The 24,341-nt window shown below is 40.2% G+C and overlaps 1 protein-coding gene across 4 annotated transcripts in view; it reads left to right on the top strand.

Annotated features, from left to right (window-relative positions):
- The window catches only part of si:dkeyp-14d3.1 (transmembrane protein 132C), a 184,778-nt gene extending 165,398 nt beyond the window's left edge, over positions 1-19,380 (top strand). For all 4 annotated transcript variants that reach the window (XM_034212668.1, XM_034212669.1, XM_034212670.1 and 1 more), the window contains 4 exons: positions 7,105-7,313; positions 13,219-13,492; positions 15,645-15,836; positions 17,543-19,380. In XM_034212668.1, coding sequence (XP_034068559.1) covers positions 7,105-7,313; positions 13,219-13,492; positions 15,645-15,836; positions 17,543-18,712 — 1,845 coding nt within the window. In that variant the 3' untranslated portion in view covers positions 18,713-19,380. The remainder of the gene's footprint in view (positions 1-7,104; positions 7,314-13,218; positions 13,493-15,644; positions 15,837-17,542) is intronic.
- Positions 19,381-24,341: the final 4,961 nt, after the last annotated feature.

Consider the following 24,341-nt stretch of genomic DNA (forward strand, 5'->3'; position numbering starts at 1 on the left):
GTAATACTTTGTAGAACAATGAGGAGACTTTCCCCCTAATGTATGCGATTAACAAACATCATTTATTGTTGAATCCTTTATGCAATGGTTTTAATGGCAAATGGAAATTATCTGCCACTAATGGGAACGCAGGTTAATCAGAATTTTCTTTTGCATATTTTCTAGACATTTTGTCAAAATGTGTACATATTAAATGTAATGGATCCATAATAAATGTCTTAAAATACTGATAAATACACTCATTTTAACACAATAGACTGTTGGTAGTTTGCAGGTCAATCTTGTTTATTAGACCATTTTAATTGCATTAATAACTTAATATCAAATCATACTGAAAAAATGTAAGATACAAAGGCTTTAATGTGTCACGGCGTAGATATGGAAATGAAAATATTAAGTCCTCCAACCAACAATGCAACATAGTTATATAAGACATACAACAATAAAACATTACAAATAAAATAGTGCAAGAAGAAACAAAGAAGATTATAGTGCAATTATGTTGCAGACCAATGTGAAAGTGATGAAGTAATATACATGTAAGAAAAATAAATAATGACAATTAGACAAATAATGCAGAGAATGTTATACACGAGCAGAATGTAAAATGAAATTACAGTGATAACTATTTGAGAAATAAATTGCAAGATGCAAACAGATGAATGCTTTATGGAGGCACTTTACAGAGTTCAAGTGTTAAATAGTGTATGTATAAAATGTTTGTGCCTTAATGACTGACTCTAGGCAGGTATTTGTTTACAGACTGCATTAGAGCTTATGAAAGCAATACTGTGAGTATAAATAATGCGACAGATGAGAAGATTTTCTATGTTTAGCACATCTATATAAATCCTTCAGATAAACAAACACCAGCAGGCAACATGAAAGTGTGTGTTTGATATACAGTGACTGCTGACAGGTTGTTCACGATTTCCTTTATTTTTAGAGCCCCTTACAACCCTAGGGCACAAGGCACAAAAGAGTAAAAAGTGACTACAGTGTTATAAAGTTGAGCCTTCGTATCACTAACTTTGCACTTCAACAGAATCCCAATGACTTATTGGTTATCTACAGATTGCCCGGGGAAAAAACTAAGAGAAAATCACATCCTGTCTGTAATGTGTTTCCAATCCTAAGTGACTGAGATCTTACTGTGCTATGGTTTACCTTGAATTTTGTGCTTCCTCGTCACACCTCAAAAAGATACTAGAATGCCGCATATCAAACTCAAGTAATGTACAGTTATAAAAACAAATCCTATATATTTCCCCACACTGATCCACTTCATCATGTTTGATGCGTTAAGTTATGGTTGGCTCAGGGATTCTTAGAGGGAAATAAATTGCAAATCAATGAAGTTAGAAAAACAATAGCTCTGTTGCTGAGATCTCTGCTGAAGGTCAGAGCCTCATCCTGCTCACCTCTGCTCATCTCTCTTATCATAGCCTGCGATCATGTATGTAAACATGACTAATTTATCTAATTCTGACCTGGGGAATAAGCGAGAAGTAAACGCAGAGTGACATTAAACTTGAATAATGAATCACTGTGCATATTAAATTATGCTTACTCTCACTTGTGGCCCTATAATTACAGTGAATTTAAAAAAAAAAAAACAAGTTGCTTTTTCTTTAAACCACGTTTAATATTAGTCTTGCTAAAACAAATTGTATCTGACAAGTTTAGGCTGAAAGAAAGCGCTGCCTCCATTATTTTTTTTATGTTGCTTTTTTTGCATATAGAGTTTTCACAGTTCAGTTTAGCACCAGGCTCACTGTTTGGACTGTGATGGCTGTGGATGTGGGTGGGTATATCCGGTGTACATCTACTGTACCACCTTGTTAGAGTTCATCATGTTGCAGCTGCATACAGTGGGGACATTGCCAAAGACTTGAAGCAGCTCAAATCAGGGTTTCCGCTAGGATTTTTTCTCGCCGGTCAAATGTCCGGGCAGAATTTATTTTACCGGACACATTTGAAAATTACCGGTCATATTTCAATAATAATAATAAGAGTTGTGTAGCAGAGTTTTTATATTGCTTCAGTTTATAATCGTAACAGATCGAAAAATTCAGATTCATTTTTCAATAAATTATTCCACAAACAACAAACAACATAATTATTACATTCAAACAAACTACTTGTAGTAGATAACGTACATTATTCAAAAGTTTACATTAACTTTGAATAATAACACGGGAGAAACGGATCCTCTCTTTTCCCCTCTCCCTCCCTCTCTCTCTGACAGCCCGTCAGTTTCTCATGCAGCTCCTGCAGCTCGCTAAACAAAGGGCGGGGCTTCAGGTGATTATGCAGAGCTGCGTGTCTCGGTCAGACTCAGCAGCTGATCTGATCTCTCTCGCGTGTCCGGTTATACTTCACTCGCGTTTATGTCCATATCGATCAGATCCAGCTCTCCTGATCGGCCTTTATATAGAGCACCGATCAAACTATTAAGAGTGAATATCGGCCGATAATGACCGGCGGCCGATCTATCGGAGCCTCCCTAATTATTACCAGACATTTTGACCGGCGGGTTTTGAATTTACCGGTTTTTAATAAATTGTACCAGCTAAAAACCGGTAATTACCGGCTAACGGAAACCCTGGCTCAAATGTATTTGAACAAACAATGGATCACATGTAAGTGAAAGTGGTTGTCTGTAGTGCAACAAACCTTACCCGACTGTTGTTGTTTTGTTGTTTTCAGTGGCAAAGCTCTTAAAACCCACTGTCTGCCTCCCACCCGGCTCAAAACAACAACAGACAAAGTTTGCAACTAGCTAACTAGCTCGACAACAAAACATTTTCAAATGATGCATCTTTCAGCAGTATGCAGCTGATTAAAGTGCTTATCAGGTCAAGGACATGAAGCAGCATTTTAAATATACAATATTTGTATATTTTTCGTTTTAAATTTCTTGACTGTAATACTCACTACCATATCAAAAAGGAGGAGGAATGTGTTTTTTTCCTCCCTATTTGTTCACCAGTGCTTCATAACTAATTTTTTTAGAAAGAAGCACATGATGTTTAGGAAAATAGCTTTTTGGCTCCAAGGATTTTTTATAGAAAAATCTGAACAAATTGTTCTTCTCCTTGTTAGACATGAACTCTACTTACTCAAGGTCGATGAGAGGGCCCTTCTTACCACTGCCTACACAGAACAAGTCTATTAGAATATGCATACACTTTCCCCTTGCATTGAAGTGAGTGCTCTAGCTTATGCAGAGGAGCCTGAGCAGCTTAATTGCTTCTGTCAAGCTGACTCTGTATACAAGCCAGAGACATGCACAACCCACCTTCATGCTCCCCACTCCCATCGCTCATATCTGCCGTGGATTGTATCTGTCTGGTGAGTTGTTAATTTCCTGGGCTAGATCCAGAGACAGCCTTAATGTCCTCTGTAAGTATTCTCCCGTTAGCTGCCTAATGTCTCTGATTAATGTGGTAGTGGATCCTCCTGGACGTTTATGATACTTTGTGAATCAGGATGACCGAGAGTGTGTAATCCACAGAGACAGTGCCCCCCTTGGTCTGCCACAACACACATCCTTGTGGGACGTTGTAAGAGGTTAAGGGGACTGTCTTTTTAAGTTAAAATGTTTACTTGGATGTGTGTCAGTCGATGATACAGCACAGCAGGAGGGTGTACGCATGTCAGTGTAATGTGTCGGGATGGCTTGATGTCAGCTGCCATGTTTGCTTAAATAGTTTCCGCTTAGATTGTTGGGAGTAGATCAAAGAAATACCATCAGGCAGTTAATTTGCCTGTCATGAGACATACTGTAGCAGACATGTGTGTTAATAAGTCCCAGAGTCATTAACATGTTCTTTCCTCAAATAAAAATAAACTGTATTCTTATAGCTTTCAGAATCAGAATACCTTTATTCGTCCCACAGAGGTGAAATGTACCTTGTTACAGCATATGTTAAAGGTGGGGTATGTAATTTATTTCAGAAACACTTTTCGTTATATTCCATGGAATGCTCTTAACATCCCGATAGCAATGAATATATTAAATGCTTTGACAATAAATACAAAACAACATTTCATCTGTGGAAGCCATAGTACTGTAAAAAGCACGACCAATCATTTTACCCGGCCCGGCTAAAATAACTGGATGGCCTACCTGCCTGTCAGCCTTCCATCTGTGCACAAACTGTATTTTCAAATTCTAGCGCACTCGAGCCGGTTTCTCCAAAATTACCTACCCCACCTTTAAGATAGAGAGAAAATAAAACACTATTAGAAAGGGTATGCAAAAAAAAGGCTATTTCAATTTACAAGTAACATCCCTAATGCATTTCCAATTAACTGATTGCACGCACTTGTTATTGCACAGCATGGTGTCTGTGTTTGTTTTGTTTTTGTGTTTCTACATCATTGCACGTTGATGTCATTTCACAACCATTGCATCTGCTAAGTAAAATACATCTGATAGGATAAACGCATTTGTCAGGAGCATCCATTTTATCGATCAGCTATATATCACTTTTGGTTCTGTTCATGAGCCTCACATGGAGCCCAGTCAGGTGGTGTCTAGCAAGCAAGTTAATGCTCGTGCGGGCAGGTTGCACGGCCCCGACTTGTGAGAGAAGTCTGAGATGAAACGGGCTGTCAAAAGCACTTCTGTATCAGCCGACTGAGTGCATCGAGAGAGAAAGAGCTGAACAATGAGGGCTGATAAGGAGCAGGAACTTCTCTGACATCTTTATCAGTTCAAACACACACTCTCACACTGGGAGCACTGACGGAGCCCAATCGGCTTCATGACTGAGCGTAGCCAGGGGAGCACCACTGCCCTTGTAAAAAATGTCAAAAGCTTTATTAAGCAACTCTGTCTGACCCTGTTACATTGTAGTGTTGTACGGCGTCAGTGCACGAGCAAGGTACTGCTGTTTTCTCTGTATTCTTTAATTATTGTAGTAACATAAAGCATGTATCCACTCATACTGTGTGCATCCACTTGAGAAGTCAGGGCTTTTGCAGTCCAAGTTCTCTGATGGTTGGCTGTAGCCTTGGAGGATCCCCTGCAGCACGCTTTTTATTTCCTCACAGGGGTAGATTCTTAACTGGTGTTCAGACATAAAGTCAACTGCTTGCTATTGTCTTGAAAACCTTTTTGTCTGAAACCAGAGCCCAGTCTGCTCTTATTGGTTAGCTGGCTGGCTCTGTTGTGATTGGTCAACCGTTTAGATATGTTCCGCCCCTCATCCTATCATGTACAATGTGTTGGAGCACTACCCAGTAGAAGCACAACAGGTACATAGTGATGTCACTATGTTATGGAAGTAAACAAAGGAGTCCAGTCGAGGTGTTTGAGGCAGAGGGGAAGTGTATGGGAGAGACATTCCCTTTGGTGTGAACTTTTATAGGATTTGAACCTGTGCAGATAATTTACATGCACGAAAAACACACCACAGGAAAGGGTAAACTCCAAAAAGCATAATATTGCCTCTTTAAAAAAGCATTTTTGCTAAGAAATATGTTTCAGCTAAAATAGCTCTCTCTCTCTGCATAAATGTAATGTAGGAGGTGAGAAATACTGGTCTCAAAAGACAATGTGCTTTTACTGGTAATGTAATTGGTGCAAATTTATATTTTTGACTGCAGACACCAGAAATCGTTCATCATATGAGTTTAATTCCAACAGCCACACAGGCAGTTAACAAGCTGCATGTCCGACGTTGTTAGCTGTTAAGTCCTATCTTCAATCTCGCACTCCCTAGATTTAAAAGCTTTAAAGGCTTTTTTTGTCATAAGCAATATACTGTAGCTAAAGCTTCCTCCAACAAAACATGTGATAAACATAAGACATAAAAAGAAACACGGAAGTAAAATAGTCCAATAAAGTAGTGCAAGTGGCACAATGGTGCAAGATTAAATCTATGTAGGCCTATATATAAAAAAAGAATAAGATACATTTCTCTTTGAATCTCTCTTTGGTTGAAATCCATATAACATGATGTTAGCTTACTACAGTTTGCATCAAACAATGTCAGTGATGACAATTTATTTGATGACTGTTTTGATTTAGCCAACGCTATATTTGTGTCCAACCACACACTGGTTTTTAGGACAGAGTATAAAATCAGTGAAGCACATATTCAAATATCGGATTTAATGTAAACCAAGAAGCAAAATGTATCTTCCACAGAGAGTGTTGTGTTGGCTTCACTCTGTAGATGCTGTGAAATAGAGAGAGCTCAAACCAAGCTAAGGACTCTGTCTGTCTCCAGAATGTGGTCACAGAGGATATCCCGCTGCGGCTTTGTGATTTATGGCTGTTTATGGTTTTATCTCTCTGTGGAAGAATAACTTGGAAGTAGAAAAAAAAAAGATATTTCCCCAACCATATAATTCCATCTAGTTTGAGCCATAGTAGCCTGCTATATGATGAGATAAATAGGATTGACAAATTGCCCAGAAAAAAGGAATCTCTGTTTAAGACATACTGATTAATAGCCTCTGAGTGTGTGCTGGATAGCCGTCTTGATATCCTCTTCTTCTTTTTTTTGGTGTATTTGCGTATTTTATGCATTTGTAGAGCTAGCATGGCATTGCATTTAAAAAAGACAGAGAACGAAAGAAGCTTCGGGGGGGGATGGGTTCACACGGAGTGAGCCAAAGCAACAAGGAGTTGTGTCCTTCGAAAAAGAAAAAATGTGGCCTGCTGATAACTTTTCTTTTTAAAGCAATTTATGACATGGTGCCTTTGAGTCAGGTCATTTTATCAAGAGATATTTGCTGTCCTCTTTCTACTTTCCATCTGTTGGTTCTTCTTTTAGCTTTTGGCAAAAATATAATAGAACAGCAGACCATGATCTGTTTTCCCTAAGGTTCAAAGAAGTCCTCGTTACTCCCTCCCTTCTTTTCCTGAGTGTGGAACACATTCAGGACCTTTCATCTTGTTCAAAGTAGTTGCAGGAATACTACATCAGTGGGGAGCTCAGAAGTGTAAACCTTATAATCAACTTGGAGAGCCTGGGCCACAGTGAACGCTTTATGGTATATTGCACTCTGTAATTCAATGTGTAGAAACCGTCAGAAGACTCAATTTAAATGTCGTCTCTGTTAATCTCTCCCTCTCCTCTCATGCAGGTGTCGGACAGGTGCGACTATGTTTTTGTTAACGGCAAGGAGATGAAGGGCAAGGTGAAGATGATGGTGAACTTCACCTACGGATACCTGAGCTCTCAACTGGAGCTCAATGTGTGGATCCCTCGACTCCCCCTCCAGATTGAAGTGTCAGACACCGAGCTGAGCCAGATCAAAGGGTGGAGAGTACCTGTCATGGCCACCAGTCAGAGGTAAAGTACTGCATGAATCTGTCAGCTACAGGGCCGTGTATGTGTCATAAGTCACACGTGCAAGTCCCAAGCAGGACTCCTTTCCCAACACTCAGGTCCCAAGCAAGTCCCACGTTACTGGGTTGACAATACAGCAAGTCAAAAACAGCCACTACTATTAGTCGAGCAAGTAACAAGTCAAGTCATAGAATTCTGATGATCGACCCCAATATAACTCATCCTGAATAGATGCCAAATATTCCTTAATGGACGTCTGTGTTGTCCTCTGCTGCACTGTAATTGGTTGTCAGGTTTGCGCGATTTGCACCAATTCCTTTTTTAAAAAACGTTTTAATATCTAGAAAGATATACTGTTGATTAAATATTTTAAACAGTCATTATAGTCACTTTCAGCCTTTTGTCAATATCAGTATAGCACATGTATGACTTAGTTATAGTTTTGTGACTCAGAAGTCTGTGATGAAGAAAATGTTCTCTGAACAAGATTAAACCAGAGAATCATAGATAATTGGTATCCATGGTTTATTGGGCAGATTCAACTGCAGGTTGTCTCAGTCTTCTCTGCATTTTTTAGAATAACAATTCAACATTTTGCAAAGGGCTAATTTTCTCAACTTTTCTTTTGTGTCTGTTGTGTAATTCCAGCAAAATGTACAATTATCCAATGAAATGGCAAATGCCATGCCCCCAATCTTAGTTTGAGTGGATCCGAGCTATATCTATAAATGCCCTTTCTTATGTATTTAATAGCATTGTGCAAGGCAACATAGATGCTCTCAATATGAGCCATTTTTCTGCTTTTTCAGCAGCATTAGCTTCATTTAAGGGGGTAACGAGTGGCCTTTATTTCAGGTGATGTATTCGATTTCAATCATGGCAGCCTTAGATAAGATCATTATGAGAAGTGTGACTAAACTCCACTCCACCTGTCCCTTCCTGACTCCAGTCCTGCTGACAGTTCTTGGCTGATAACAAAATGGCTGACCTGTGCAATACAGCTTGTCATTAGACCGACTTAAGGTGTCCTGCCATTTGCCTCTTAGTCGTCAGTAGAACAGAACATTATTAGAGCTGCATGGAGGTCAGACCTCTCCCCCGGGGGCCTCATCACTAACAGCACCTCTGCCAACATCTCTGTGCAGCGCTTCTCTGCAACTGTTGAAATCCATCAATTGAGAGAGCAGCTATTGGCCTACCTGCAGTAATTACTTCTGGAAAAGCGTTGAGGCTGTTCCTGGACTTGGAGTCATCCCACGCACCAGTGTGGCTGCTCTAATTATCCTGGCTCCCCTCTTATTTTGAGTGACAGGGGTACAGCATTCGACTAATGCCATGGCATGTTGCGGATGTTGCTTTCCCAGCTCTGCTCTGGTACGCCTTTATCAGCCGAGACAGGCCAGTTGTGTTGTCATTGTTGACGCCAGAACCACTGCTGATGGGAAGCAGAGAGCATTGTTTCTCCCTGTCTTCAACCCGCCTTTGTTTATCTGGGGATAACAGGCGTGACCTTGCACAGTAGCACTATGCCTGTTGGTGAGAAATGGCACTGCTCCACTGTCCATAAGCCCACAAGGAACTGAGCAGCAATACAAAGTGGTGGGACCTTTGTCTATCAGCCAGCTGGCAAGTCGTGGCCACATTTGGGGGTGAGAGAGAAATGAGAAATAAAGAGACATCCGGCAAAGGTTTGATAGTTGCAAAAGCACTACTCACACGGTTTTTGACTGGCACTTCCTGTATGGCTCACCTCTTCCTTTCCCTAAGCCCTGTCAGAGCAGGGACAAGATAAGCCTTCGCAGACAGCAATCCTAAATGTAGGCGTAGCACTCAGGCTTGAACCACTCCTTTATCATGTCTTTAAAGACATGTTTACCCATAGGGCTTTTAAAAATCTCCTCAATACTCATTTTGATGTTGTTTTTATACTGGGTTGGCTTTTACTGTGCGTACTGAGTGTTGTCTTTCTTAACCAACTTGCAGTTGAATTCCGTACAATAATATCCACACAATAAAAGTAAACAATCAAACTTTGTCAGATAGAGCTGCATCTGTGTATATATAGTAGCAGAACTGTCTATTTCCGTCCAAATGACCTTCGTCATGTTATTGTAGCAAAAATAATAAAATAAATAACAAATACAGCACTCGATCTGTGGGGCACAACACAAATAAGAATGACACACACTCCAATAAACAGCATCTCCTCTGAAGTCAAAATTGGGCTTGAAAGTAAATGAAGCAGAGAGAAAAATTGCTTTGTGAAGCAGGTTGTTCTCCGAGTGTGATTTGTTTATTAGATTAACCTTAGATTAGATTTTGAGATGGCTGCACAAGCAGTGGCATATCAGATTTATAGTGGAGCTAAAACAGTTGGACTTCACTATCAGCTTGTTTACTCTTGAATCCATTACATCTGACTAATACCTGCATCTAAAAAGATCCCTATATACTGTTTAGATGCTGATTCGGTCAATGTGTCAGTACAACATCCTTCAACAGCAGTGCCATTTGTCAACTCATTGCATGTTAAGGTCAAATAACAGATTCTATTTTCACTCAAAACACGATCCAAAAGGATTTAACCAAAGCAGTCAGCGGTGAGAAACTTTCAATTACTGGCGTTGAAATAATTGGAAAATGGTTTTCTCCTCTACTTATCTTATGTAAATAATAGGAGAGTGAGTGGAAAACAGGAATTCATAAAAGGCGAAGGGAATTGTAAGAGAAAAATCCGATGCTGAATGAATATTTTGATCACAAATTCATTAATCACAAAGCTTGTTAGTCATTTGGAATTACAAAATGTATCTGATAAAGTGCCACATTTCATGCAGATGGGAGTTATTTTGTTTGTATGTGAATTTTAAGGTTTGCCTTTTAATAGTCAGTGAATCACTCTAAGGTAAGACAAGGAAGAAGCTCCTTGTATTTGATTACAAATATTATATCCGAGAAGGACTCAAATAACCTCGTCCACCCCTTGGAATTCAATGTAGTTGTTCACTTATGTGTGTGTAAATGACACAACAATCATAAGTGGAGGCGTTAGTATTCATAAATATGCAGTAAATGTGTCATGTAGGGCCTGCTTAGGCACAACTGCTCTGTTATTTCAATCTGCTTTTGGAAGGGTTTCTAAAATAGTGCAAAAATGTTTTAACTCTTTAACACAATCTGGGGAGGTGTGCTCAGACAGCGATTGTTGGCAGAGATAAGATGGTTAACGTGTTTTTGTTTTTATCTTTTCCTGAAGTAGTGGACAGATTTTGAATGGGTTTTGCATTGTAGGGAATTGTCAATGGTATCAATTGGATTGGACTGTCCCTGTTTTTATAATTCCTGTAGTGTAAAAGGAACCGCGATGGAATATTGAGCAGAAACCAACGTGCTTGCAGCTTCATTTCAGACTAACAAGAAAACATTATTTTCAGATCACACTGCAAAATATATGAGTCGTCTCCTTAGCAATGACTTCATACACAGTTATTTTTGTTGGTATTTCTATGCAAAACATAGCACACACAAGTGCAACCAGATGAAAACAACATGCAGTCCACCGCAATGTTTTTTGTCTGGCTGCTCTGAAATATTTTTGTATGAAAGTGTGTGGTTCTTGTCTGGTGTATGCATTCTTACATTTTTTTAAACATGAAAAGTTGCATACAGCATATGAATCACAGTCTGCTGACTAAATCTGACTTAACCACACCCACACAGTCCCGATGAAGGAGATTGTCTGCATTTTTGAGTCTTACATTTCTTATTTTCCTTGAACTTGACTTTAGCTTTTTAGTCATGAATATTTGATATATAGAAATACTGTAGGAGCCACATATGAAGCCATTTATGTGTTTGTTACGATACATGTTTTTTGAGTCACTATAGGTCGGTGGGCGTGTCATTGGATTTGTGTGGTGACGTTTGTGCTTATATTCGGTTGCTTTTACCTGCGCACTTTGTAATAGATGGGGGAGTGAGCTAGAGAAGGACAATTTTTGTTGACCGCACGCATACAAGGATATACGTATATGGAATATTGCATTTTTGCTTTGGAAATAAAAGGTCAAACGTATACTGTGTTGGAAAGACTGAGTTTTTGCGCGTCCACAGTGTTTTTTCTTTTGTTTAGTCCCTCGCGGCACTTTGTTTAAGATTACTGCCGCAATAAATACTTTTATGTGAATATGGTGGGATTAAATAGAACAAGACACAACAAAGAGAGAGCAAATAGTCAGAAAAGCTAAAAGAACGTTCTGTGTTTTGATACCACTGTTCAAATTCAAAGCCTCACAGATCAACAAACATCACAGATGTTTGTAAAACCTATTTAGGGTATGTGTTCACTTGTTGAATCCTGAATGAAAATGTTTTCTAAAAATGATCCCACAATTTCCACAGTTTAGTCATTTCCTCTGTGAATGGCTGTCATTCAGTTGCAGCTGAAATGGCTGCTGAAAGGGAAGGTTTTAAGCTCCAAATCTCCAAATCTCCAAATCTCACTGTGCTCTGGGGTTTTTCTCTGGAGCGTGCAGCTAGCATCTTGATTTCCACGGCTTTATGTGCAGTCAGATTTCTCCTGGGATTCGCAAAGAAAAGAGACAAGCCGAGCGGATAATCGTGGTAAAAAAACAGTTTAAAAGATTAATTAATTTACTTCTCCCCTTTATCAAGATGGCTTGATGGTGTGTACGTGTGTGAGAGAGACAATGGGAATCTACAGTGGCGTATATGATTAGCAGTTTTGTTTACAAAGCACTTTCCTGTTTAAAAATGTCCAAACCGTGCCCCAGTGTAAGACTGAAAAGCTGTAACAGCATGTATTCTCCCAGATCAACCATTCAAACATTCAACATCTCAAGGTGCTTCATCTCTTGGCTGTTGAAGAAAAATAACATTGAAACAAATATGGACAGAGTCTAATGATAGTGCAGCTTTATAGTAACCATTTAAAGCCAGTTTGTCATACTGCAATTTTCCTGGTGAGAAAGAGCTGAGCCTCTGTTGGCAATTGTTTGTTACCTAAAGCAATAAAATGTGATTTGCTAGCAAAAAAAGCAATGAGAGATATTTAGGGCTATTAAGGAAAGCAGTAAGGGGACGTGTGCACATTCACAACCCAGACCAGGTGCTCTGAAATGGTGAAGGAGGGACGTAAGAAGAAAAAATGAGAGCCATACGCTGGATTTATCCTCTTTCCACGGTTTAATCATCCTAACGTTATCTTCGTTAGGTAAACATCCCTGTGTGAGACTGATGTGTGTGTGAACGTTTGTCAGAGTTTAGTTTATCTAAACGCTGCTGAAAATACCACAAACCAATCCAGAAGACATAGCAGATGTTTTCTCTTTTCATCTAATAGGTATAATTAGCAAACAGTATACACATATGCCACAATTATTTTAGATTAGGCCTTTTACATATCATTATGTAATAAATGTGATACAGCTTTAACTCGTGCACTTTCTGCAATGTTTTAATTAAAGTAGCATGCATAATTAACGAGACTAAGAGTATTCAGCCATAGCAGGCCTATTGTACTCCATGTTTACTTGTTTATTGAGTTGAGCGTGTTAACATGATGTACTTTGATAATTAGCACTTAAAACAAAGTACAGCCTTTGTGGATGTCATTACTTTTGCATGTATTTATTAATACAAGAAAGTAATGGACAGTAGTGCTAGTCAGATGATCACAAATATTGTTCTGATTCATCATCTGGGGACCATGAATGTCTACACCACATGCCATGCCAACTGATTCAATATCTACCATATTACTATTCTCTATTAATGTAGTGGGCCAATCAACATTTATATTCCTAGAGCTACGCCACAAGCATGGCTGCAACAACGTTTTCAGTTGCTACCAGTTTGCACATCTGTTTCTTTTATTATTTCTTACTAGGTCCACACAGGACAGCGAGGACGAGGATGATGAGGACAGACGTGGACGAAGCTGCACTCTTCAGTACCAGCACGCCATTGTCAGGGTCCTGACACATTTTGTGGCTGAGTCAGCAGATCCCCGAGGCCAGACCAGCTTCATGCTGGGCACTGATTGGCAGGTGGACATCACAGAGCTGGTGTGGGACTTCCTGAAGGTGGAGGACCCCCAAATTGCAAAGATACTGGACAGGAGGATACTGGTGGGGCTGAACATGGGGATGACCACTATCCAGGTAGGCCAGGTGTTGTGAACTGCACAAAGTAGTTCATTAATTAATTAATGTAGCATTTAGAAATAATGTTAGGATCTTATTTTCAAAGTCTTGGATATTCTTCCTTTTAGTATTGACACAACTGTATTCAACCTCCAGCACCCAAAAGCTCAAATGAAGCCGATATGACAGTTGCTCAATCAGAAAGGTTGTACAAAAACCCTCAAACTTATATTTAATACCTGAACTGTACATTTATCTTACTAAACATATTGCCGTTTCACTTTTACCTTTTGTACTTCTTTTAGTTCAATCACGCACATTTGATTGAGTTAAAAGTTTCATAATTGATAGAAATTATGGCAAAATAAATCAAAAAAAGACCAACGTTTTAATTAACCTAAACTTTTCTTTAATTAAACAGTGGTTGCTAAACATTCATGCCTAAACATATAAGATAGTTAGTAGCCTTGGCATCATGCTTTGTGGCATTGTTATGTTGCAGGTGCTAGGAAGCGCTGGCAATTTAGTTTTCCACTTGTGCTGGTGTTTCTCAAATAAAAAATAAAAAGATTTCCCATGAACCCGTTGCTTCCTGTCTCAGAGGTCTACCTAGCCTTGTGAAAAGACAGACAAGGATCCGGAATCAGCTCTTACTAACGGTGAATATAAATTCATTCAATCAACCAACTGCCATCGCGGTAATCTCTTAAAGCTTCAGTTACATGTGTGCTGAGAGATCAGTGCCTGCTTCTTATTATACAGATTCCTCCCAAAGTCTGCTGGTGTAAAACGCAGTGCAGAGGGCCTTAGAGGCTGCCAGAGATCTTGGCAAAGGTCTGTGTTAGTAATAACAGAATATAATGAGAAGATTATTCCAATATCTCAATTTGAATATGCTAATTATTCATCAAATCAGGAACATTCTTATCATTTGAATTATGTCATTTAAAGGAACAAAATGTCTGTCTGTCTGCCTGTCTGTCTCTGTCTGTCTGTCTGTCTGTCTGTCTGTCTGTCTGTCTGTCTGTCTGTCTGTCTGTCTGTCTGTCTGTCTGTCTGTCTGTCTGTCTGTCTGTCTGTCTGTCTGTCTGTCTGTCTGTCTGTCTGTCTGTCTGTCTGTCTGTCTGTCTGTCTGTCTGTCTGTCTCTCTGTCTGTCTGTCTGTCTGTCTGTCTGTCTCTGTCTGTCTGTCTGTCTGTCTGTCTGTCTGTCTGTCTGTCTGTCTGTCTGTCTGTCTGTCTGTCTGTCTGTCTGTCTGTGCGCAGACGAGTTTTCACCTTTGTGGGAAAGCTTCAACGTTTTCACAAAACAAGCACGAACTGGCAAACATGAGCAGCACTAAAGTCTGCCAGCTGTGTCTACCAGTGCCACGCGCCACAAAGGCTGGTGCACGAGGAGAAGTGTCACATAACATCTGCAGCATTTATCATTAAATAACGTTAGACTTCCTTCTTCTGTACTGGGGTGAAAGTGTGCTTCTCCTCTGGATATGAATCAAAGGGAAAGGATTCTTACCTATAGGAAGTATCGGGGTTATATGGCAGCCAAGCGTTTGTTTGATCTATACAGCCTGAGTAAAGAGTTAAAATAAAAAGTGGGTTGTGCATATTGCGCAGGGGCTTGTGAGCTTTTTATGTCAGATGAAACACATCGGAAGATATTTTGTTAAATCACCTATAACTCGTGGTAATCTGCTTTTTTCATGTTTGTGACATCCTCACTGCTGAGTGCTCATTGATGGGACTTTTTTACATTCCTGTCAGGAACGCCTTGTCAATCAAGCAGTGTGACCAGTAGGGACTAACTTCTGGTGGATTTCCTGTTTATGAAGTTTCTATAGTACTCTTTTTCTCTTTTTAGCCACGGTTGCTGTCGCGGCTAATTTCTCCAGGGAAAGACCCTCACAACCCTCGGTGTTTAGAGCAGGAAATGAAAAGTCTTTCATGAACAGGCTATACAATAGCTTCAGTCACTATTGCAGAAAAACATAGCTGTAATTGATCATACCAGAACGTCACAGGTTATTGCTCGACAAACACATATTTGAGGGGATTGTTGTTGAAGAAAATTCTTCATCTTTTCCTTTGAAAATGTATTTACTGTCACAATGTAATCTATCATCTCTGTTTGTTTTCTTTCTTTCTTTTTTTGCTGCATTTTGCACATCCTAGGTGTTGTCTCCTCTATCCGACTCCATCCTGGCAGAGAAGACTGTCACAGTGGTGGATGACAAAGTGACCATCACAGAGTTGGGGGTCCAGCTGGTCACGGGCCTCTCTATGAGTCTGCAGCTCAGTACAGGAAGCAACAGAGCCATCCTGGCTACCACCACAACACAGGAGATTCTGCAGAGCCCCAAACAGGTCAGCACACATTTTACAAGAACAGCTGTAACAATTAGTAGATATTATTATAATCATGTCATCCATTTAATCTGCAACTTTTTTAATGTTACATTAATCATTCAGTCATTGTTGCTGGTTCCAGCTTTCCAAATGTGATGTTTTGCTGCTTTTCTTTGTCCTACTAACGATACGATCATAATTTATTGTCAAGTCGGATATTTTACTTGCCCAAAGACCCCTCAGGGCTGACTTGACCTGGGATTTAGTTCTGTAGTTTAGTTCTACTTAATAGTAAACTGACTATCAGTACATTTGGGGATTTTGGTCAAATAGAAAAACTAAATTATAATCATCTTCACATCACTTCAGGCTGCAGTTTTCACATTTTTATTTAGTTATTTAAAAGACAAATAATAATTGTATAAGACACGAAAGAAAGTGAAAAATATAAGCATCAAATGGAATATTTATTTTCTAGCCAATGCGGTTGAATACACAGTCTCTTATTTAATGCATAACAAAACAACCAGTAATTATTTGCAAACACAATTTAGCAAGATTGGATTAAGACAGAGAATGATGAATATTCTCTCCCAGCATTCATTTTATTGAATTATTCAAATGGTATATGAGCCTTTTGGTGAAAGAAAAACTTCTATATCTCTAGTAAAGCTAAAAAATGTAGATTCTGCAAACTTGATTACTGTCCCTTTCAAAACTAAAGATTTACTTCCAGATTTCATTTCACACTATCAGGTTTCCTGAATGAGCATTTTTCCAGTCAAAGAAAAAGCTGCGGATGTGCTTGTGTACACGTGCCTTTTTGTTTGTTCCACACCAGCTCTAACCCTCTTAACTACAAGGCCTAAAGCCGGAGTGTGACAGAATGTTTCCTTGGGCATCTAATAGAAACTGGAGATTAATCTGAAAGCATGCAAAGGCAACAGCACAGCTTCTGTACCAAAATATGACTTCACAGCACAAACATTCATATTATGTTTCTCTCGCTCATTTGCCCTGGCTACTCTCATTGTGGCTCCTTTGATCTGCCCATCAAGCCCTCTTACAAGTTCTCTGGATTGCTCTTTTAGCATCCCCCCTCTTCTTCCATGTGAGGAAGAATGGAAAGGCCATTTATCTATCCTATCTCTGTGCCCAAACTGTGAAGATAAGCAGGCAGCGCTGCACTGTTAGTCCGCTGGTCCTAGTAATTAGCGAGTGTTGACACTTACTGCTTGTGCACCATTAGGGGTTTGTCCTTCAGCAACATTAAAGGGCAAATTGTGCGTTTTCAGCAGCAGAAGGCCTCAAGATGTCTATGTATGGCAAATCCTCCTTCTAATGAACAATGTTTAATGTTACTGTTTGATCTTTTCCGCCTATCTTTTAATCTGAACCCCCCTTAGTTGGGAGGAAATAGCCGCTGAGATATTCGAACCACGCCATTTGGTGAGCTTAGAAAATGTTTTCCAAAATTAGAAATGTAATTCTCAGTTTAGAATACATTGATTTGTTTTTATAATAATTTCAGTGCTAATAAAGTATAAACAATTTGATCTGTTCCCGTAGGTTTCCATGATGTGAGGCTAGATGCTTTATTTTTGCACTATTATTTGCATTTTTTTTAAGTACAAAAGCACAACATGTTGTTTATGTGTCACTGACTATTTTCTCCCTTTCCCTCTCTCTCCCTGTTGTTTATGTGTTTGTGTGTGTGCTTACAGGAAGCCTTGATCAGCGCCTGGCTACAGTTTAGTGACGGCTCTGTGGCTCCTCTTGACCTGTATAATCCAGATTTTTTTGTCCTGACGGCCACATCCCTCGATGAAGAGATTGTGACAGTGCAGCAGAACCCCTCGTGGAAATGGCCTGTGATAGTGACGGAGGCGGAGGGCCAAGGCCTGCTGGTCAGGGTGGAAATGACTGTTTGCGAAACCTGTCAGAAGTTTAAGCGCCGCAGCATCCTGGCCGCGGGTAACTGTAACGTCAGAGTGAAGTTTGGTCGGAGTGACAGCGCGAGGGGAAGGGGCAGCGACTACAGCCCTGATGTAGACGATATGGAGAACAGAGGCAGGCTCTCCCCCTCCCAGGACGTGACCGGCCCTATCACACACTACTATGGCAGCTCCATCTCTGACATGGAGGATGGGGTGTTAAGGAGAGCCACCACCACTAGAAGTGCCATATTGCACAGACCAAACGGGGATAAACGTTCAGATGATCATAGCCAGAACATGCCAATTGACTTTGCTGACTTCCCTGCACAAGTGGACCTGCCCCGTGGCCGCAATATAGATGATGACCTTATTCAGACCGCTCGTGGACTTACAGATCTGGAGATCGGCATGTATGCCCTGCTGGGGGTCTTCTGCCTCGCCATCCTGGTTTTTCTCATCAACTGCATCTCCTATACGCTGAAATACCGCCACAAGGAGCTCTCGATTGAAGGCCAGGAGAACATGAACCATGCTCATGATTGGGTATGGCTTGGCAACGAGGCAGAGCTGCTCGAGAGCCAGATCAGCCTGTCGCCCCAGCAGGAGGAACAGACCTCTATGATAGACTCCAGCAGCGGGCTGGAGGAAGGAAGCCACCTGCTGAACGGGGGATCGGCCCAGAAGAACGTGCAGGGCCAAGTGCACCGGGGAGCAGATACAGGGTGCACAGTCAAGGACAGTAAAGGAGACTCCCCCACCACCAAGAGGAAGAGAGTCAAGTTCACCACGTTCACCACCATCCCCTCGGACAGTAGCTACCCCACTGTTAACACACTGACTGGGAGCCACTGCCAGGACATTAAGTGGGTGTGCCAAGATGTGGAGCTGGGAGACTCCAAGGAGTTGCGCAATTACATGGAAAGGTTAAGTGACAGTGCTTTAAAAGAGGTGGCATAATGAACTGCGTGCACTTGTAACAAACTCACCCTTATGCCTTTCAGAGGACAGTGGGTCTGGACTGAAACCGGAACCGGAAATTGACGTCAGAATCATCCCAAACTGCCAAAGGGTCATTATATTAAAGAGGATTGTGGTGATTCCACAAGTGACTGATGATGAATCATTTATGGAAAAAAAAAAGTCAATGAAAGAGGACGTCACGTGATTCTTTTGTTCCTTTGTTAATCAGATGATTAGCTTTTGATCGTTAATTTTAATACTACAGGGTTTAGATAGGATGAACCCAGGACTAGCAGCAACTACGACGTGTACAATTCAGACGACATGTAGATTTTAAAACAAACCGTAAGATGGCTAGATAGATGTTCCGGATGTGTGTGCACATTAAATGATTTTGGAAGTTTTGTAACATTTTGGATTTTAATTTCTTACGTCAGATCATTAATCTGTGGAAGAGTTCTGTAAAAGCCAAAGCAAGCGATGAGACATTTCTGCATGTAGATGAAAAAAAAACAAAGGCACAACTTTCTGGTTCATTCTCCTTAACACAGCAGAAAGCCTGTTCTGTACAGTCTCCAAAGCATTGTATTGTTGCTCTGTATCTTGTATTTTCATAACATTTAAGAAATACACAACAATATCAAGAGTGTGTATCAGCTTTTCTTGACCACAGCATCAAGTACTGAGGTCAGCCGAGGATTGTGGTGGATGAAAAGAAGCCAATTACACATTCATGTTTGTATAAAAAGTATTTCATGAGATGCAATTCACCAACAAGGCATTGTCATCTGCTCCCTTTAATGCTGGCCGGTGAAGAAAGGCAGTGGTCATTAATACTCTCATCTCGTCTATTAGAACTCGTGCCCTAACATGACAGCAGAGCATGAAGGGGTTTTTGAACTAAATTGCCGGACGACATGGTAATGTGACATTTCCCGCTGTCCACCCTCCAGTTTAAAGTTTACTGAGCTTTGAAGAAAATGCTAATTAAGGTCTTGTTAACCTCTCTCCCATAGCCTTCAGGAAAAGCATACTGATAAACTGTGTTATGGACAAACTGGGATGAAATGTGCACTCCATCTCTTGGGGATAGTGTGGATACAAAGAGGGATATTTAAAGGCACGGTGGGAAATGTGTTCTAACTGATAAAGGATATTTTATTATCCAGATAATTGCACAAATAATAATCATCTCTGAAAACTTGCTAAACAAAGGCAGTCGGCTGAAAAATTGCCTTTTGCTCAGTGAATGTTATTATCATCACAGTGGTGTTGGCTGATTGCGTTTTTTTGTGTTATTATTTTATATCAAGCAGAGAAATGTTCACATTATGTTAACTGTTGCTGCAGTGTGGATCAGATTGTTAATGACACTAGCTTGGAAGAAGGGATGCGAGATACTTAAGCAAATATTAGCACTACCTTGAGTGCAAAAAGGGGACGCCATTTAGAGCAACAGTCTGCACTGAAAACAGCCCCTCCGACTCTTGTATTAGTTTGAGTGGCTTTTCCACTTGTATTTAATTATTTCAAACAGCTTGTCTACTGATTCTCTTACTTCTGTGGTGCTGCAAATGATTCCCTGCTTGCTGAGCCACCAAATTATCACCCAACAAAAAATCAAGAAATAGATTTCAAATGGAAAAATAACAAGCCACGATAGCTAGTATAATTAAAGGAGTAGTTTTAAATGCTGAGAACTGGGCTTATTTACTGTTTGCTGTGTTAAAGATTGATACTCTTATTTCTTCACAATACATTTGAAGCTACAATTAGTACAGCAGACGGTTAGCTTATAGCATAAAGACAACATCTTGACTCTTCTTGAGGTGAAAATACTAGATTGTAGAAAAAAGATCCAAGGGTGTACATGGGGTTTTGTGCCAAACTATACTTGGTTGGCAACATAAGCTGCGTGAGTCTCAAGATATAGTATGTTAGTAGCCTACTAAGCTTCAGAGGTGCTGTTAACATATTACTGGTAATAAGCTGATCTACCATGGAATCTAAAACACTTTTAAAGTCTAGGAAAAGTAAAAAATTCGGATTCGGCTTAACTTTTTGACTTTAAATACTTTCTCGATATATCTTTAGTTTAACGTTTAAATCATTGTAAATGTAGCTTACATAGGCCTACACATTGATTCCATGATTTATTCACAGACACAATCAGGAAAAACTCCCCCTGCTCACTCATTTGTCTCAGTTTCTGCTGTCCTGATTTATTTTTCTCCGGTGCAGTCTGCCTTGTGGTTTTCCTGCTTCTGAAGCTCTATCCGTGGCTGCAGGGGATTAAAGCGAGATCATGTGCAGACTAGAGAGTGCTGTGTGCTGGGACCATGGCTGCTGTGCCCAGCCTGTGGACTGTGAAGGGCGAGGAGAGCCGGTGCAGATCCTGGGAGGGATTCAACTGTCAGCCACAAGGGGCGTGATTGATGGAGGGCCCCATGTAATTAAAACACCACTGCGACTCTCTCTCCGTGACCATCGTTGGTGGTTTCAGCCTCTTCAGGTATAGGGGCAGAACAGCGCAGCCCATTAAAGACCTGCTGTCTCCACCCCCTCGAGCCCCAGTTTTAGACAAGTGTTCACACCTGCTGGGATGTGGCACAGCAGATATAATGACTGTATTCACTTCCATTCTTAGAGCGTAACTCAACACTCATTTTCATTGGCCTTGATGTCTTGCCTTCTCTAAGAGTAAAAGTAAAAATCCTTCCCCAGGCCTCCATCTTAAATGGATTTTTAATTAAATTGATGATGTGAGACCAACAAACTCCCGCTAATGGTTGGTTCTGCTCCCTGTGGTCCTAATATGTCGGCTCCGTATTTGCAATTTCCAAATGATTATTCAGTGCTTGAGTTATGTTGCTTCCTTTTAATTCATTTCTAAATCAGTTCACAATGGTTCTACATCAACTAAAAACGCACAAACATGCTTTCTCCGTGGAACGATAGAGCAGCTGTCAAGGTCAGCTTGACTTTCCAGTCTCACCGATTTTGTACAGATTAAGCCACAGGGAACCAAAGACAACAGCAATCGTAAAACCCTTGTGCCAAATCTGTGTCTTGTAAACACCATCTCCCACTTAACAAGAGCAACAAGACTAATAACAGAGCACACACGCCCAGTTGTTCAAACATAGTAACCCCCTGTCGGATCTGATAGTTACAATTCATATTATATTGTCCAACCACAACATGTTATACTATTGTTGGTTGATTCAGAGTTTCTCAAAGGGTTGACCTACATTATTTGAGCAGATTTTCCTGTCTTTTCATTTGACAGTATATCAATTCAAGAATACCATCAGCCCTTATCCGTAATCCCAAATGAACTGTTCGTGGAGATCAACATTGATCCACAGAATTGAGGCAAATCACAATGAGAACATCAGCTTTGGATTTTTACAATGTGATATGAGTACAAACCTACCCAGTAAAAACATATGCACTATAAAAAGTATCAGCGATGACTCTTAAACCTAAAGACAAAAAAGAACTACAGAAGCCCTTGAGCAGCATGTGGTGAGTAACCAACCGTGTCATTTAGATATATCGGCCCAGGAGGAGAGCAGAGCACCGTGCTCAGGGGAGCGACATATCAGCCGGCACCCTGAGACAGGAAGTGGCATTTTTCTGCCTGCCGGAAAACAATAGAAGGTCAGGGGGCTGCAAAGATACGCCTAACACAAATGGTATTCCTCAGTGTGGCTGAGAAAAATTCATCTTGATACCTGTACTGTTTTATGGGAGTCAAGCCTCATTCTGTACAACTAAGACGCTCTAAACCACAGGGCCTGCACATAATAACCGAGGTTGAAGCCATAAATCCAGATGGATGTACGCTGTTAAACACATTTTACGGTTGCTTATTTCACAGATCATCCGTCTGAATGAACATCCTTAACCTGCTGACGTGCTCAGTTCAACAGAAGAGAGCCTTTTAAGTGACAAGACCTGAGCAGCACAATTTCTGCAACAGGAGATTGTAAGAGGCTCATATTCTCAGCATGACTCATTAGGGATGAAGTTGAAGTAAAACAACTTGTCTCTTGTCCAACGTTGTCCCATTTTGAATCAGAAAATGCTCCGGGATGCAGACTGACAGAGACAGCTCGGATAAGATAATTAGGTCTCTGTGAGTGCGGATCATTAGTACTCAGAGATAGCCGATGTGTCTGCTTGGCCCTTTTTCCTAAACATTGTGTCTGCTTTAGCTTATCTTAATTAACATGTGATGATACCTCCTAATCCTCCAATTACTGGAGGAACATCTTCTGGAGCATCTGCCGGTCGCTCATTACACAGGTATAGTAAGACTCAGGAATACAATTAAAAGCAGCTTAGCATTCTGTAGATTATGTAAAACAGACACATGCTGCGTCATACACAGACTTGTTTTTATCTGTGTTTTAAAAACTGTTCTACTTCATTTTCATACACTTTGACGTAAAACTGAAGATATTTGGAGAAAGTAAATACCACTGACTTAAATGTGGAATAATTACTGCATTGTTGCTATCCTAATTTTGGCAGCTTTTCAACAAGAAGAAACCTTTTTTTCTAATTTAAGTTGTGGGTATTTGACTTGGAGGATACAAATAAACAAGATAAAGAGTCACAATAAGTTGATACAAATGTAATAGATTATTATTCGTTTGCAGTTATTAAATCATAAAGCAAAGTATTGGCCACAACATTTAGTATGATTTAGCTATACATAACCTTTAGGGATTTTGTAAATGTTACAGTTCATCCTGAGGAGAAATCTCACACACATGTGTCAGTAATCTACTTAAGTATGTGTTGGTACATTCCACGCCAAGCACACATTTTGAGCTCTGGTTGGTGCTAGAGAGAAAGTCAGGGGATAACCAAAAATAATCAGGATGCATCCTCTGGCAACCATGAATATCTGTCCATAAGGATTGGGAGAATCCATCCAACATGTAGATTGCACTAGACCAGAGAGGTAGACTGACAGACTAACAATGTTAAAACCAACCCTTACAATACTAGGATGGTGTAACAAAATGTATTTTCTTTTACATTTTGAATTTTGTAGGCAATGCATTATCTTAGCTCCTGGAACATACTGAAAAACAAAAGAACAAAGGGACCTTAGAAGATACAAATATATGGAGCCGCTGTTTCCAAGCCACTGTTGTTTGCTTGAACCATGGCCAACAAATCAAAATAAAATAGTGGAAGGTCAGAACTATATATCTCAATGTTACTGCATTGCAATTCTGCCACCATAACCACTGGAGTGTCAGAAATGTCTCTCAATATGAGAAACAAGCCGCCACACTAGAATTATGACCCAGAGGCATTGTGTGGGTTTCAAACATCAAGCTGTCTGCTCAGTCACGGCTATGTGGGCTCTCCGACCAAACTAGACAGGAAATGGCCCTCTCCGAGCCTCCTGGCTTTTAGGGCTTCGCATTAAAAAAAGATGTGTGATGACGTGTTGATTTCAATCTGTGTCTGATGAAACTAAGAAGAAATACTTACGCAATGGGAATGCAAAATGAGGCGTTAAACCTCTGTGTTGGCAACCTTTTCCCAAACAGCATGCTGTGTTTTTATATGACTCATTTACAAAGTCTACTTTGGGTTTCCC

This window comes from Gymnodraco acuticeps, unplaced genomic scaffold (genome assembly GCF_902827175.1).
Source record: "Gymnodraco acuticeps unplaced genomic scaffold, fGymAcu1.1, whole genome shotgun sequence".
NCBI lineage: Eukaryota > Metazoa > Chordata > Actinopteri > Perciformes > Bathydraconidae > Gymnodraco > Gymnodraco acuticeps.